Below are 18070 nucleotides of genomic sequence, written 5' to 3'. Positions count from 1 at the left end.
ATGTTAGTTATTAGAAAGGTTGTTCATGACCAACAGATGACCCTAATAACTGTGAGGCCAATAGACCAAATGTCAAGGCCACAGTGACCCTGAACAGTTTGACTTTGACATTGGCTTACTTCTATGACAATGCCATATTGTGGGGGATTAATTCGTCTTTCCTGCGGCTGCTCTAGTTTAACATAAACTGCATTGTTGAATTAATCAAATATTCAAATACGTTTCAGGACTAACTTTATATGGAAACAATATCGACTTGTCTTTGTTGTTTAAAGACAATAGTGGGAAACCGTTCATGTACATAACCAAAGAAAACAATCTGGCTTTGACTCGCAAAGACGACACTTTGACTGTGATGTTCCCTTCAGTTGGTAAACTGATTTTGTTTTTTGCTAGAAAACGGTGTAAATTGTTAGCGAGAAGCAGAAAGCAGTATCTTTTAGTTTCCGGACGTATGTATTGATTCAAAATATCTAAATGATAGCATTATTTGATGTCTTTGAACACATACCGGCACTAATAAAAGATGTATGTAACATACATAAAAAAGGAATTAAGCAGGGCAGCGCCTTGAAACAATCGAGAACAAAACCGACAATGGGCTGAATAAAAAGATTTCTGGTGCTTGCTCTCATTATTTTCCAGTTTGTTTAAGATTACAAGTGCATTGTTGTTTATTTATTACTTATTTCAGGAATTGCGCTAAATATTACTGTCGGTGTAAAAATGTTATCCTTGAATATTATCGTCCCAAAGGATTATAGAAACATGACTAGAGGGCTTTTAGGCAATTACGACGGATTGCCAGAAAACGATTTTACCGCCCCGAATGGAACGGTTCTAGATTCAAATATGAATGACAGTGAAATACATGAGTACGGGCAGTTGTGTAAGTAACATCGTTTACCTCCCTCTGTAAAAATGATACCTTTCATTCAGGTAATGTGCGTCAAACTTGTGACTATCTGCAAAAACTAACTTTTCCAAATAGTTATTCTTACTTGACATACGTTCATTTGAACCAATTAAGACCTTGCACTGAAGTTCATAATCTTCTTAAAGCATATTAATTATCATACCGGCACATTTATGTATAAATTCTTTTTATGCCCGTCCACGCTCCTCCTTTCGAAGAAGAGTGTTGTATTGCTTTCCCATTGTCTTTCGGTCTCACTTTAGTCAAACTCAAAATAGGTATGTCACCAGTGGTCAGCAGATAACCCCTACTGTTTTTAAGTTTAGTAGGTCAAAGGATAAGATCACATAGAAACAGAATTTGAAAGAAGTTCCTTCTTACATGTATTTCGCAAAGGCCAGTTTGACTCATGTGATTAGGGGATGACCCCTGAGTTTTCGCCATTCAATTGTCCAATGCTCAAGGTCACCGTTACTTTGAGACTGCAAAAGATTTCCGCTCAATAAGAAAAGGATTCTTTGGCGTACAACGTCAAGCTTTATAGGATAATTTCCATTGAACAGTTAATTATCTGTATAGTATCAGGGGTCAGTAAGCTAAAAGTGAAGGTCATTATAACTGTAAGTCGGTTTCCGCTGGGTAAGAATGTTTTGATCTATTGGTCTCGAATTTCATAGGATGATTGTTTATGTTGGGTAAGGTAGATGGCCCCTATTATTTTAGGTTAGGCATAGGTAAGTCAAAATTCGTTAGGCATAGGTAAGTCAAAAGTCAAGATCACAATGATCTCAAAACTGGGAACGGTTTATGCTCCATATGTTAAAATGCTTTTGACCTGTAGTCGTCAACCTTTTCAGGATGATAGCCTGTTATCAATTAAAAGTACTCAACTCTTTCTGTTATCAATAGGTCAAACGTAAATGTCACCGTAACTTATCAACCATTTCGTTTCCTTCGAACTTCATAGGATGTTTGCCTACCTCTGCAATTGTGTGTGGGAGGGGGTGTCATTTAGAAATTGTCAAGCTGATAGTGACCATGAGACTGAAAACTGTTTCCACTCTATAACTAAAGGACGCTTATGCCATAAGAATCATTTGTGATCCCTATTTTGTGGGGGTTAGTAGGCTGAAAGTCAATCTCATAGTCAACTAGGGACCAAAAATGGGACAGTCATTTGGGGCATAAGTAGTTAACAAAACTTTACTTATTCTAAATATAGCGTCTTCTTAGTATTATTTTCGTAATACATTCATACTGAAACAAAAGTTAAATCATAGGTGCAAAAGATCTGAATGTAGCCACTGAGGTAATCACAACGAGTATATACCTTGTTCATTGATATGTTTAAATCGTAAGTAACTTATTATTCACTAAATGCAGTCTGGTAACACATGTAACAAATGAATATGTATATTTTGAAGTCTACGGAATTTAAACTACCCCCGAGAGTATATCTATTACGCAAGTAACGCAAATGCTATGTATCGTAAGAATAAATAGTACATCTACCCTTTTTTTCACAGGGTTAATCGATGACAAAACAAGTGTATTTAAATATTTTGAGGAGACAACTGCAGTTGATTATCGCAATAAAAGTTACGTCCCAAAATTTCTGGATAGTGCTGATCCAGCAAAGTTTGACGAGGCTGCAAGGATATGTGGCGGAGAGCAGAATAACCAGTGTATCTTCGACTATGTTTTTACGAATGATGAGAAGGTTGCAGAAGACACAAAGAAAAGAAAAGAAATGACAGACAATACAACGATAGAAATTCGTAACTCAATATGTATTATTTAAAATTATGTACAGAATATTTTTCACTACGCCAAGATTTATTGATAAATTTCGACTCTATAGGTGTACATTGTTACAAGTAAATATTAAAATCGCCGAAGGCTTATGTTACTCTAACTCTTGCAATGTAATTGGTATAAAGGGTAAATTCTACAACAAGATTCTAATGCCAATGTATAGTTGTCTGTTTAACACTTAAAATATCATTGGAAACGAACAATCTAATGATGTGATCACAGCTTAAAAACACTATTTCATTTCTTTTCAGAGAAGACTACACCTTCGATTGTAGGCTGTGATGAACTTTATGTACGAGATACATCAGAGGTAGTCTGTCCTATTAGCATCGCAAATGATGATACTTTTGATGACCTTACATTTGAATTTATTGATAATATAGGAAATGCTACGTTCAACAAAGCATCAAGGGAACTTGTGTTTATACAGTCAACGGTTGATCCTGTGAAAATAAGGTTACTGTTTTAATGATAGTACTTATGTTAATTATTAAGCTAATTATACTTACGGCAGGGGAAAATCTAAAATTTAGAACCTGCTTATCTCGAGTGTAAATAATTTTGTTTGACGAAAGAACAAACATTCCAGCCTTTCATTTTATTCACCTATCATTGAAATTTGAGGAGTTTTTATTCTTAAATCTGAACGTACGTCCGGGCGTTCGTTCGCGAGTCCTTGTGTGTATAAATGTTGTCCGGTCGATAATAATTGTAAGTTATTGAATATAATGAATAACAACCGTAAAAGACGACATATCACATTTAATTCCAGTCCCCTAGCGTAAAGGTCAAGGTCACAATTAGATTTCAAGATTTAAGGTCATTTGTCATGACTGTTCTATAACTATTTTTATGCACACATGGATATTAAACTATCATGATACAACCATTCACCATAACAAGATAAAATGACACTTAGAAGACAAATACTACTGTCTAAAAGTCATGTTCACATCTAGAAATAAAACAAGTCCGGTAAATAACATTTGTATGAATGGATTAATATCCATACATTTGGCATAAATATCACTGTCAGTAGAGGATAAGTTTGGTCTAAGATTTAGACCCAGGACAATGTCACAGAGGTCATTGGTTATAGTTATTCTTGTTCTGTCTATTTTTGTATACATAGATGGACATTCAACTAACCTAGTATAAACTTACAACATGTAGTATTTAATCAATTATTGAAAGATGAAACAAATATGTACAGTCATATTTCTTGTCGAATCCATGACTTGAGTTTGGGAATTCGTGTCCCATGAACACATTTCTACTTCAAAAAATGTATAAAAGACAAGAATTTAGCAAAAACATTGAACATTGTCACGTATTTTCATTACTGTTATATTGTTTGTCACAGCATTACAGCTGATAAGGATGGCAGAAAAGCTATACCGTTTACAGTCAATGTGAGGCTCTGTACGGGATGTAATGGGAGAGGAAATTGTACTAATAAAACCAGAAGTGACCATCGAGAGACAGAGTATTTCAAATATTTAGAATGTGAATGTGAACCTCAGTACGAAGGTACACACTACTTGATTTTTTGCTGCTTTAAAATTTCTAATAGCTACTGTGAAATCGTTTAATTTCCTGTGCATGAAGTTTCTTGGATTTGGCAGAAACGGTTATTAAGTGGGGATATGAATTTCCAGTTTATTTTGTTTTCTTTGGCATTAAATTTCATAAAATGCCGCATTTACGAAATCCAGGAGAATAAGACCTCCCAGAGTATTAAAGATTTCTTAGAACGTATTTATTATCAACGAAATAAATTCAGTGACAAAGATCTCATAGGAACATCATGCTCAAAGTCTCAAATCAAATGTTTTGTTTGCATTGTATTCTGGTATAGTTTGTATGGGATGAATATACTCACAATAATGTATAAAAAAAGAAACAATACTTGTTGAAACAAAGGAGCACAATAGGTTGAGGTGTGTATGTATGAACGTGTTCATATTGAAAATCTACACACACAAATGTAGACAAAGTAAAACAAACAGTAGCTGACATAACAAAATAATTGTCAATTGTAAAACCATTGCTGGACTATTAAAACCAGATAATTATGCCCAAACCCGAACTTTTAATCTTCACCATGTTAACTTACAGTGTAACTAAAAATTATCTCCACCACATGATGCATAAAGATACTTTGTAAAGAAATGCAGTTCAATATCGCAGCTATTTTATTTCTCTGTGATCTCGAGAAGTGTTATAAGTTTTGCGATGAAAGTATTTTAGCGAGTAAATATATCAATTGCTAGGTGACGATTGTGAAAATGAGTTTGATGGTTGTGTGGCCAGTCCTTGCTCTGCCAACAGAAATTGTACTACATTGACTTCAGAGAAACAAAAAGAACTTGGTAAAACTCATATCTGCAGCGGTTGTCCTGATGGTTTCGAAGAAGACGGAGATAAATGTACAGGTATAATAAAATAAAAAGATATTTTCTCGCCTACATAAGAAAAACACAATCATACAGTTTGAAAAACGTTTCGTTTGGCATAACATCTAGTAGTACGTAGTATTTTGAATAGTAGAGAGTTTGAGATTTCGAACTTCGCCTTCCCCTTCAACGTCTCTCATATATATTTTGGGTAAAACGTCACCGATATGCGTGTAGTTTATTTATATCACACGTTGCTACTAAAGTTTTCCATGTAATATCACGTAAGCCTAAGACTTCTCTTTATTACTATGCGAAACAAAAAGGTTAGTTTCAGGATTTCTGCTTATTAAGTTATTTGATTATCCATATATATAATTAGACTAAATTTGATGCGAACCACTATCAATAGGCATAAGAATAATGAAGTTTTGTATGGCTAATGATTTTAACTAAATACATTGAATTGAACTTGGAAGTATGAAGTTATCAACTGATTTTGAGAAACTTTGAGATTTTGTTCAAACTTTAACTTCTACGGCATATTTGTGTCCCCAGGCGGTATCGATTATACCAGATGGGCATTTTTGTCGTACGAAGTGAAGTTTTGAACGTCCGAATATGTGATATCACGAAAGTCGAAACTTCATGCTTTTTACATCTACTCTGTCCACATACTCGGTATCAAAGACTGAAATCTTGATGGAGGCACATGGCATGATAGTCATTTTACTTGAGAAATAAATAATTACGCGCGATTATCATTTGGTGGAATATTTTATTTTCACATCCAAATAAAATCAATCTGTTTTTGTCGGACACTGAATACGACAATTGCGTTTTAATTATAAACATAAAATGGTACTAGTAATACGGAAAATTCCTTTGAAGCATCAGACAATTTCAGATCTGTGATATCATGATGAGAGACGTTTCCTGTTAGCCGTATGGAATAACTCCATTCTTGAAATGCACGGAACCAAAGCCTGGCAGAAGAAAATTGTGGGTTAATTCCCCCTTTGATGCTTACATTTTACAAAGAAAGTCGGTCTTGAAACTCGGTGTGACCCTACCCCTACCCCCCACGCCCCCTGAAATGGGCGAACCCCTCTTTAATGTTGGTGTCCCTCTAACCAAAATTCCTGGATCCGCAGATGCTTTACTTATAAAATAGTATATTAAAATCATATTGTGCTGTCTGAGAGTTTGGCATTATACAGAGTCATACATAGTGTCATTATCGCGTCGATATGATCATTATAGGTTATTAACTTTGTATGTGGATATATGCACGAGTTCTGCAGAGGTAATATTGCGCGACTTTAGGAGAGCAATATTGTCCGCGAAAGAATGACGATAACGTTTTTATTACATATCCACTATCAAATGATTAATTTATATCTAAATTATCGTTCTGTCACGAAAGACAGGAAAAAATACGGAAAACAGTTCTCCGAAAACGCAATAAACAAATCAAACTGACGCGCATTAATATTTTCCGCGAAAATGACGTCAACTTGTTGTCGCAACGTGCGCTCGGACGCCACGGACGTCACGCGATTCTTTCCATTACAACGTTAAGAAAACACTCCACGTCCTATATTAGTCCAACTCATTTCAGTCTGATAAATTACTACGTGCCAGTATCTAATAGGTCCGATTAATCAAAGTGTAAAAGTAAACAAAATATTGCATAAATTACAAATTAAACAAACACACAATAGCAACAAAAATCTAAAGAACGAGATCCGCAATGGACGGACCGTCAGGGGAGGTAAATAGAGTCACGGATTGGGACTAGTCCGATATGAAAGCGTTCAACGTCATGACATGGAAAAATATTGCACGATCGCGGTCCATTGAAACCCAATGGAAAATAATTTTAGGTATGTAATAATCGTTTTTATTTCCTCTCATGCATGATTTACAATCGTGCATTGTATACTGACTATACTGACATAATTTTATATAAAACCTAAATGTTCGGAGCAACACTAACGAGTTTTTACATTGTTCACATTGTTTTATCGTTTTATTTATTTATTTATTTATTTATTTATTTTGTTTGTTTGTTTGTTTTGTTGTTGTTTTTTTTTTGGTAATCGCTCTATATTAATTAAAATGTTTTTAATTTTTTCATTTTTAAAACCACTTGTAAAATTCCTGCCATTTCGGACAATTTGTATCAAAATGCACGAAAAACACGATAATAATTACAGATAAATTGAATGGGCGGATTAAAAGAAGTAAGGTTCATTCTAATGTTTGAAATCTCAAGGAATTTTAATCGAACTTCAACTTCATACTTTAACTTCGCAAGAGACGTTGAAGGGGAAGGCGAAGGTTGAAATCTCAAACTCTCTAATTATTGATAAAGACCATAACGGATTGATTCGAAATATACGTAATATGCAGAGTAAAATTGATTGGAGTGCATTTCTCGTGCTTATTAGTTCAGTAGTCAATATAACCATATATAATGTTTCATTATTTAAGACATTAATGAATGCGATGATCATCAAAATCTCTGCGAGCATCAATGCCTGAATACGGATGGATTATACGAATGTACATGTAACAACGGATACAGGATAAGTTCTAGAAACAGTAGTCTGTGTAATGGTACGTATATTTTGGTCGTTCTGTGAAGAATAAGACATAATTTTTCCCAAATTCATCAAGGGTTTGGAAGTGGTTGTAGATATAAACAAAATATGAATTTCTAACATAGATTGTGTTATCTGGTATAAAGTTAACTTCAGTAAAACATAATTACCAGTTTATCAATCGTAAGTACAATTGACTTAGTACTTTAATTATTCGGAAACATTTTTTTTCTATTCTTAAGTACTATTCTTGAAATTCTTGATGAAATACTTCTAAGCAAGAGTCGCATTAAGAATATCAATCTTTGAACAGATATCAATGAATGCGACGATGCGATCCACAACTGTAGTCAGATGTGTGTAAATGAAGACGGCGGTTTTAAATGCGAATGCTACAAAGGCTATAGCTTTAACTTGACCACATGGAAGTGTGAACAGGGTATATCTTTCAGTGTCTGTTTAAATAATTTTCATTATTTCTAATAAGCCATTATGAACTCAATGATTTTTTTTTATTCAGAATTGATAGACATATGCTGTAATAATGATTGTCCTTATTTTAATTCCTTTACACTAATAGTCCAAGGGACAAACTCGTCTGGGTTCTTTTGTTGAACAAGGACAAAAGCAAAGCAGAAAAAATAGCATACTCGGTAATCGCAAATCCGCATACAGACTTACTCTTCGTATCTCGGTGTGTTGCCATTTGCTTGTTTGGGAAGAATATATCTATCTTTTCGACTAAATTTATAGTTTTATCACCGGTCAGATACCTAAGATCACAAGACACGCTGTCACTGGTAATGCCAAAAACTAAAACCATGATGTATGGCAATCGCAGCTTTTCGTGAAGATCAGGGAAGCTCACACGCAAGCTGTTTTCTAAAGTCTGTTAAAAGCCACTTCTTTGTAAAACATTTTGATAATTGGCCGATACATTTTTTGTTTTTTTCATAAAATAGCTATAACATTATTTTATCCTAGGATCACTTAAATACTTTTGGATATGTATGTATATTTGTCTTGTTTTATCTATATGTTCTACATTCATGATTTTTGTTAATGTGGAGTGATTTGTGTTGAATGTGTATTTGTTTGTATTGTTTGCAATTTATCCTGTAAAGCACTTTTGAACGTTTACATTTGCATGAAAAGAGTGCTATATAAATGTGGTATAATAATAATGTAATGATAATAATAATGATAATAAAAATCACAGTTACAGTAGCGTTTTTGCTCTCAGTCGATGTTTTGTGAACAAAACCTTGAATCTTGATACCAAATCCAGAATAATGGTTCTGATTGCAGAAGACTTATCTATCTGCGATGAAACAAACATTGATTGTAGTTATACGGCGGGGTGTACACTTGATAAAGATTCAACAGCAACATGTTTTTGTGAAAATGGGTTTGAACTCTCAGCAAACAGGACTGCGTGTGTTGGTAAGTGTACTCTGTTACCTGGAATAATCTCTCCTATTGTAAGCCATTCTTTGATTGTTGCGATAAACAATACATTCCTTTGCCATTCCTCAGTGAAATCCATCTGTGACATTTGAGATATTTTGACTTATGTGACTTTTAGTGTAATTAAATTTTCTTCCGTTTGTTTTCTTTGGGTTCGGTGTGTTTTCAACAGTATTTCAGATTAGTTTAGAGGGCGGTGATGTTGAGGTCCCTATTCCGGAGATCTGGCAGCTGTCCAGAGTTATCAAGGTCATAACGTTGAGAATGAATATTTCTGGTCACGATTCGTGCATTACCGGAAATGGTTATCAAGGAACGCGTGGGATAAATTCAGACGAACATATCGAGAGCAGTCAATAAACTCCAAATACGACGAACAGAATGACCATCATAATATGGATCCAAGTAACTCCTACAACCTTGATTAATGTTTAACATCCATTCTAATATCCATAGTAAAACATTAAAACAAACTGAACTGCGTCTTGCAAAATGGAACGTAAAAGGAATTATGTCCTCAGCGGCAAGTTTATCTAAACTTCTAGATATTGAAAGCATAGACATCGTCTTCATTACGGAACATAAACTATTTGACTACTCAAAATGTTTCATGAATACAATTGCTAGAAACTATGATAATATAACATGCTTTGATAGAAACTATGATTATTTTGGACAACTTAAATGTGGTAAAAGCGGTGTATCTATAGTGTATACATGTAAATCCTCGCTAAAATTTTCACTTAGAAAAATGGATGAGATTGCCGACAAGCGGTTTATAGGTGTAGAAATATACTGTCACAATAATGATAGGATAATTGTATTTTGCGTATATATGCCTTCTTTAATTATCCAAATGATCACTATATTGACTGTCTCAATACATTGCAAGCCTTATGCAACTCCTACTCAGAAACTGGTACAATTGTCATCCTCGGAGACATGAATGGAGAAGTGTCCACGTATTCTTCTACTGACTAGCCATCAAACAGAGATCTTTCACTAACTAATTTTTTTTTAATGAAAATGAAATGTCATCTCTCGTCCGTTTACCTTCGTGCAAGAGACCGATTTATACTTTTGTCACTATGGAAAAATCTCTGGATCATATCATTATGTATAAATACGATATAGATCTAGTTAGCTATGTTGAAGTATCGTATAATAATATTATCTTGTTTCTGATCATCTACCGGTAATGACAACTATAAAGAAATCTGAAACACAAATACATATTTCCAACTCATTCGCGAATTTCGCTCGGTATAGAATTACCGAAGATGACATTACGCAATATCAGTTAAACTTAAGCTGGTTGTTACAAGATGTTTACAAGGAAGATGTAAATTCCATGTATAACAATATGATAACAGCAATATGTTGCGCAGCAAACAACACCCTGCCCAAATCGAAATATAATAGTAATGCAAAACCTGATTGGTTTACTGGAAGTAAACGAATCCCATGATGCACAAAGACTTGCGCGCCGGAAATGGTTAGTAGACGGTCACCCGAAAGGCTCGATTCACGAATCGTATGCCACATATACATTATTGAAACGGGAATTTGCCAAAACTAAAAAACACGCTATTTAGCAGGTAGGAAATAATTTTGTTTCACAATTGAATAGAGCAGCAGAATGCGATAGTCGGCTATTCTTGGGACTTATTTATCTGAAAACTAAAAATCCCATTTAACATGTACACAGCTCCAGACTGAAAACGTTCTGACGCGCGATCCAGAAGGCATTACTAATGAATTTTTTAAATGTTTTCAGAACTTCTATTCACCTTTAGACGACCAAAATTGTGACGCTGAATTCAAATCTATAATTGAACAAAAAAATTTGAAGTGAAAACATCTGGCGCGTACCTTGCACGTATACCAGATATAGAACCAAACATTACCACAGATTATGTTGGTAAATGTATCAGCTCACTTAAGAAAAACATGGCAGCCTTCTTTGATACAATTGTAAATGAGCACCTTAAATATCGCAGTCAGGGCTTAGTTATTATAATAACCGAGCTTTATAATAAGATAATAACAGACGGTGTCCTACCAAACATTCCAATTTATAAAGACGATGGCAAATCACGATCCGACCCAAGCAATTACAGGCCGATATTAAACATTACTCCCTGTAATCTACAAATTGTTTGAGGTTTTACATGATAAGTTAAATGATTGGATTTCGATTACCAACATATTTTTTTCCAAATAAACAGCAATATGCCTACCAGTTATAGGACTATAATAGCTTCCTTTAACTTGAAAGAAACAATTTATTACAATATAGAACTTAACAGTAGAGTTTATTTTGAAAGCTTGACACAAGCCTGGCGTTTGACACAGTTTGGGTAGACACTATTTTCTAAAGGTTACATCTTTTAAGCGTTCGCGATAAAATGTGGTCAATACTCGCCGACATCCGTTCTGATACGGCAAGCTGTTATTTTGTAAATAACACTCAATTCTGCTATTTCCCGGTAAAACAAGGAATTCGTCAAGGAGGATCTATCTCCACTTGGATGTATAACCTATTTATATAAGAGCTTTTAAATACTTTAGAACAAAGTGGTTTTGGTACAACCGTCCTTGGTCATCAAACAGGTAACACAACTCTTGCCGGTGATATAGCACTCTCGGCAACTAGACCAGGTAATCCCAGAAAATGTTAGACATAACTTACCGCTACACATGTAGATTTAAATATATAATGAATGCCATCAAACTTTTCGTTATCAAATTTGGTAGACATTCACGTACTTTGAACTCAGTTATCCTAAATCTTTAAGAAAAGAAATCAAGCAAAGTTGACAATGCATGCCAAAAAGCGAAGTCTTCATTATTCTCCCTCTTATCGATCAATCTTGATCCGGCCAAGAAGTGAGATATGAACTTGCAAACGATTTAAATGAGACTAAGTTGCAGAAACTAATCGGTAGAAGATTGGATTCAGTTACACGTAAAAAGCATAAATATACTTTCTGCGAATAGCTATATGCTTTGTTGCAAATGTTTAAATACCAGTACACACCGGTTCTTAGTAAGCTTTCGTTTTAGAGTACTCACTGCATTATCATGAATACATACGATGGGAGCTCAAAAAGGTTCGTAGAACTCGGCGTTTATAATGGAGGTAGGCTGATGGTTTCAATATAATTTTTCAATATAATCCCCCTTTACCTCAATGCACTTGCCCCACTGTTCTTTTAAGCAGTCTATGCCTTTAAAATAAAAGTCATCTGTTTGGTCCTCAAACCAAGCCTCTGTGGCAGCCTTGAGTTCATCATTATCTTGAAATCTAGTTCCACGAAGGTGCGACTTTAAATTTCGAAGCAGATAATAATCACCTGGTGCCAGGTCTGGAAAGTAAGGAGGGTGATTTAATTGTTCGAACTTGCACTCACGAATAGCCGCTTGTGCAAGTCTTGACTTGTGCACAGGGGCATTGTCATGCAGAAGCAGTACACCAGCGGCTAGCTTCCCCCTTTTTTTTCTTTAATAGCAGCTCTTAACTGTTTGATAAGATTTGCATAATAGGCCCCAGAGATTGCAATACCAGCAGGTTTATAATCTATTAATAGCACCCCTTTTGAGTCCCAAAATACAGTGGCCATTTCTTTGCCAGCTGATGGTTGAGTCCGAAATTTCTTAGGTGCAGGTGAGCCAGGGCGCTTCCATTTCATTGATTCTTGTTTAGTGTCTGGATCCCTATGACGAATCCATGTTTCAACTCCTGTTATGAGACGAGTGTGAAAGTCTTCTGGATTGGCATTTCAAATTTTAAGAAGCTCTCGACATGATTTCAACCTTTGCTGACGACCCTGCATGTTCAGGTTTCGGGAGACCCATCTTGCAGAAATCATTGACATCCCCAGATGGTCATGAATTATAGTGCAAACACTCTCTAGCAAGTTCATCGACTTTGATTCGCCGATCATTCATGATTACAAGACCCTCAACACGATCAATCATCTCCTTATTGATGGCATCAGCAGGCCGACCTGACCGTAGGTCATCCTCCAAAGGGCTTCGTCCACGTTTAAATTATGCTGACCACTTTGCCACTGTGGAACACTGCGGGCTACTATCACCATACACATCAGCCATGCGGCGATGGATTTCTCTGGCATTTGATCCCTCTTTAGTGAGGAACTTAATTACAGCTCTAAACTCCAAATTCTGATTTTCCATCTTTGCCTATGGGTCAGGTTATTCAACTGCCAAGCAAGAGTGAAAATTGTCGGTGTTGACTGAAAGACTGTTGTCACTCAACTAGCAGTTGTGTATACTGCGCAAAGATGAAAAAATGAATTTTGATTTGTATCAATATATACTTAGTTCTATGAACTTATTGACCTTCTCTCGTATTATCTTAAGAGACAAAGTTTACACTTTTATAATGCTGACCATTTCCTTGTACTTCTTGTTTAGACATTGATGAATGCGAAAGAAATGTGTGTCCTCAACTTTGTATCAACACTGCTGGGAGATTTAAATGCGAATGTTATTCCGGTTATCAGCTACAGGACGACTTGACTTGTAAAGGTAAATGAATATCAAAATTACGTTGGCTTCTCTCATACATGACCAGTGATTTCAATGAGAGGGTGTGTATATATAATCAAGTTACATTTAAGAATAAATTTATTATCATAACACTGATGATAATGCTCTGATATGATAAAAAGTATATCAGTATTCTAGATCATAGAAAAATATTTATATTTTTAAATGTCTAAAATTCTTATGCCTCAACGATGTTATATATGTGCTTTTATATTGCCCTGTACATCTGGATCATGGAGAGCATTCAGTTTTACTGTTATAGAATGACGCTGGTGCTAGGTAACATTATAGATGTTCAATTGACATAAAGAAGAGTGTGTCCTATAATGTCTATGGTGCAATCTTTTCACAGATTGTACTAACAATTTCAAAAGCAGTCTAGAAGTGCGGTGTGGTGGCTTTGAAAAGTCCCCAGTGTTTCTATAATTTGTAGTGTTTTGGGATAACAAAGGACATTATTTGTGTACCCCCAATCGTTTAGGGGGCGGGGAGGATCATAGAGTTGGCCTTGTCCATTTGTCCGTCCGAATTTGTGTCGTACATATCTCAAAAAGTCCTTGACCTAGAGAAGGGCACATGTGTCCTTTTTACACACATCTAGCTTTCAAATCCAATTTTTACAACTGAGCTCCGCTTTAGCCAGTACTAGGGAATGTGGGGGGTTGTTGCATATATTTATATAAAGACTGAATTGAACCGATGTTGCTAGTTCTGTTCTATTATTCGAAAGAATCTTTTTTTAGATTTCATCTATATTTCATTGATAAATTGTTCACGTATGTCAACTGATAATACCGACATTTATTTCAATAGCTGATATATATCCACCAATATACACAGAATTTTAAATTAATGAAAATTAACGAAATAGGTATAGAAACGTCTTTATTTTAACGGGGAAAGGGAAGCGCCACGGTAAATAGAGCGAAATCTAAAACGGTGACCCCCATTATTCTTGTACGGAATCGAGAGCGATTGAAATATTGCACGCTTGTTCAAATTTATTCAAAATACTATCTGGCAGTTTCTTAAATACGGGCTTCTTTACACAAAGTTTTGGGTGAAGCTCGACGTCAATTTTGCGTGTTTTGCGTTCATAAATCTTTTGCCTCCGATGTGACGTTGAAATAAATCATATATCATTGGAGAGATGTTTTTTAATACAAACTTGAAAATAAAGAGTTTTTGCCGTATTTTTGTTGTAAATAAAAACGCTACTTAAAGAACCAGTCAAATCCGTTATTTTGCGCTCTGCTGAAAAACTGACGTTAGTGTTCATGTTTGAAGATTTACAGCTGCAAAGTGGAGAATAAAAGAAAACTGAAAAAATACCAGCCAGTCGCAAATATCGTCAACTTTAATCTAACAAAATTTCATTACAGTCATTTGAAAAATGTTAGGTGGTGCATATTAACTTAAATTAATCTTTCAACAAAACCGGTTGGCATTGGTTGAAATAACGTGTAGCTTCATTATATTAAATTTTGCATATTGACCAATGAGAACTATTTTAAGTTCTTTAGACTTTTAACTTTGTCTCAATATCGACACCCCCTCTTCTGATACCGACACATTTAAGATATTGTTAATTAAGTTTATACATTTAGCTGCTTTAATTAGTATTTTTATTAAATATGATATTAAAATTGTCTTGCAACTATTAAGTATATGAGAAGTATGTGTTCTGGTAAATAGTCAGGTAATGAATATACGTAAATTAAACCATACGCAGTTTTTCTAAATGTCCCGTAATAAAGCAAAAATTCTTAATTTTGTGTCTAGGTTCATAAACAAGACAGTCTGACACTGCACTATATCAACACTTTCATTCTACATTGCTTTTGCTATAATTAACTCACATAAAGTGCTATAAAAGCCAGGTACAAAAAGGCTCTAATGTAACTGACAGTTACAATGCAAAAGAATCTAATGAAAAAGCAAGCCATGATCAAAGAGAATCGGCTCAGAAAATAATTAAAAAAGGAAAATTGCAAAGATGTTGGAAGGCTACCGTATTGGATATAGGAAATCGTACTCTAGATCCTCATATTATTTAATAACATGTACCCTAAACTTGTTATAGAATGTGACTTTCCATTCTGGGGAAGAAATTGTGAAAATGAGTGCAAATGCACAGGACGGGGAAATCTGGACTGTAACCCAATTCGCGGCTGTATATGTGAAGAAGGTTGGCAAGGTGACACGTGTGATGACGACATAGATGAATGTGATATCCTCACTGACCCTTGTTATAACGTAAGACAGGAATGCGTGAATGTTCCTGGTTCTTACGTTTGCAGATGTAAAGACGGATTTTACGAGAATCAAGGCCGATGTGAAGGTTATTTTCAAAACTGTATTCAAAATGAATTTGTTATACATGAAACTGTATTATGTATTATGTATGCATACAAAAATATGCATAACATTGCAAAGACGATTGTTAAAGACAAGCCTACAAATGAGAAAATATAATAATAATTGGAATTTATTCTAAATAAACCTCAGTCACACAGAAATATCGGACTAAACTTTTAAAGCAATCATAGTATCTATATCAAATACCACATTCGGCTCTTTTTCTGTATATTTATTAAAGAAGGGCATTAATCATACAACTTCGCATTGCATTTTCAGACATTGATGAATGTTCCGATCTAATTTGGAATGACTGTGAAGAAACATGTTTCAATACTATTGGAGGCTATACGTGCGGCTGTTCCGAAGGTTTAACCTTATACAACAACACTCGTTGTAAAGGCAAGTGAAGATTTAAGTATTGGTGTTTGGAATGAAAGAAGAAAAGAATTCCGTTTGAAATGTAATGTATATAAACACATATACATCATGTGTAAATATGTTTGATAAGTTTGTTGCTTTCAAGAAATAACTTTATAGGTCTAGCTTTATCAAATTAACATAAGTCTTTTGGACGTTTTTGTTCATTTAATTTTTGTTAGCTCACTTGAGTGCCATGTGCTCATGATGAGATATTTTTCCCACAAATCCCGTCGTAAATATAGACGTATGTAAAATATTTCTTTAAAACCTCCCCTGTTAAACATTTGGCAGAGACAGGTCTCAGAGAGCCGTCTACATAATTTGAAAATATGTATCTATTCTATGCAGAACTCTGGTTGACCAGAGAAAGGGAAAACTAAACTGTTTACAAATTTTATAAGAATGTATGGGCCATTCTACGCAAATATTTATTTTGGTACACACTGTCAAATGTGTTCAAATTATTTTGATTTTTCATATAACAAGCTTCTTCATATTTTCCTATATGTTAATTGTGGGAACAGTGACAAGCACCCCTTGTCAGAAACTGCACAAATGTTTCTTGCATTACCTTCTTCAACGTGAATGTTCAAAATATTTTTATTCTTTAAAAAGCATGGCTGCTAAATTACGTGATCACTTTTCCTGTTTTTATTAGAAACAGCTGGCTCGAATTTAAAACAATTTAGTACAACCGTTTCTTTGGTGACACTGTACCAATATTTTTCAATATTTTCATTTTGATCATAAAGCATGGCCGCCTGAGGACGTGGTCACTTTATCCTATATAGTAGCAGCTTCAATAGTCGTGCTGTCAGAAAGTGCTTACCCAAATTAAAATAATTCCTCCCTCTATCAAGCCTAATTGTAAATAAGCATCACCGTCAGAGATAAAAAATAAAAGAAAAAATTCAAAAGATACCCTCGTCTTATCCGCTGGTCAGATTTGAAATCATTTCACAGAAAAACTACAGGGTGACCTTTACTTTAGTAGCTTAAACCGTTTAAGTTTGTCAATAAATCATTGCTGCCTGGTGTGAGTGCAAGTTTATCCTATATGGATCGATTGAATACTTAAAAAATATCATCCATTGACCACTACAATGCAAGCCAGTTTTCAAAGTAATATGGCTGAAATGCTTCCTGTATGACACTTCCACAATTGCTTTCGAGCTGTGAAACTCAGCTGAGCGAACTAGGGCCTATTAATCATGACCTTCTTTTTTGAATTAGATATATTACGGTTCATCTATGTCTGCCCTCAAAAAGTGTGAACTTATGTTGAAGCTGATAATTTCAATGACTGTATCTAATTACTGGAATGTTTGTGATTCAAAAATGGAAATATGCACTTAATAAATAATTGGGTGAGTGCTAAATGCGCCTCCGTTGTTTAACTTTACCTTAAACAGTATGTCGTATTCTTGTCGAAAACTTACGAATGATACTTTAGAATAATAATCCATAAACACAGAAGAAAACTAACTTTTTATGGTATATTTCGGCAGTATCTC

The 18070-nt window shown here is 34.8% G+C and overlaps 1 protein-coding gene across 1 annotated transcript in view; it reads left to right on the top strand.

Moving 5' to 3' along the window:
• LOC123523944 (mucin-like protein) overlaps positions 1–16558 on the top strand; it is a 59108-nt gene extending 42550 nt beyond the window's left edge. Inside the window, exons 14-25 of the mRNA XM_053539395.1 lie at positions 228–371; positions 695–889; positions 2443–2694; positions 2983–3187; positions 4095–4261; positions 5005–5166; positions 7624–7749; positions 8047–8172; positions 9042–9176; positions 13641–13754; positions 15859–16116; positions 16413–16558. Of these exons, the coding sequence (XP_053395370.1) occupies positions 228–371; positions 695–889; positions 2443–2694; positions 2983–3187; positions 4095–4261; positions 5005–5166; positions 7624–7749; positions 8047–8172; positions 9042–9176; positions 13641–13754; positions 15859–16116; positions 16413–16543 (2015 nt within the window). The 3' untranslated portion in view covers positions 16544–16558. The remainder of the gene's footprint in view (positions 1–227; positions 372–694; positions 890–2442; positions 2695–2982; positions 3188–4094; positions 4262–5004; positions 5167–7623; positions 7750–8046; positions 8173–9041; positions 9177–13640; positions 13755–15858; positions 16117–16412) is intronic.
• Positions 16559–18070: the final 1512 nt, after the last annotated feature.

Source organism: Mercenaria mercenaria, chromosome 3 (genome assembly GCF_021730395.1).
Source record: "Mercenaria mercenaria strain notata chromosome 3, MADL_Memer_1, whole genome shotgun sequence".
NCBI classification, from domain to species: domain Eukaryota; kingdom Metazoa; phylum Mollusca; class Bivalvia; order Venerida; family Veneridae; genus Mercenaria; species Mercenaria mercenaria.
This window is presented reverse-complemented; position numbering and strand designations above follow the sequence as displayed.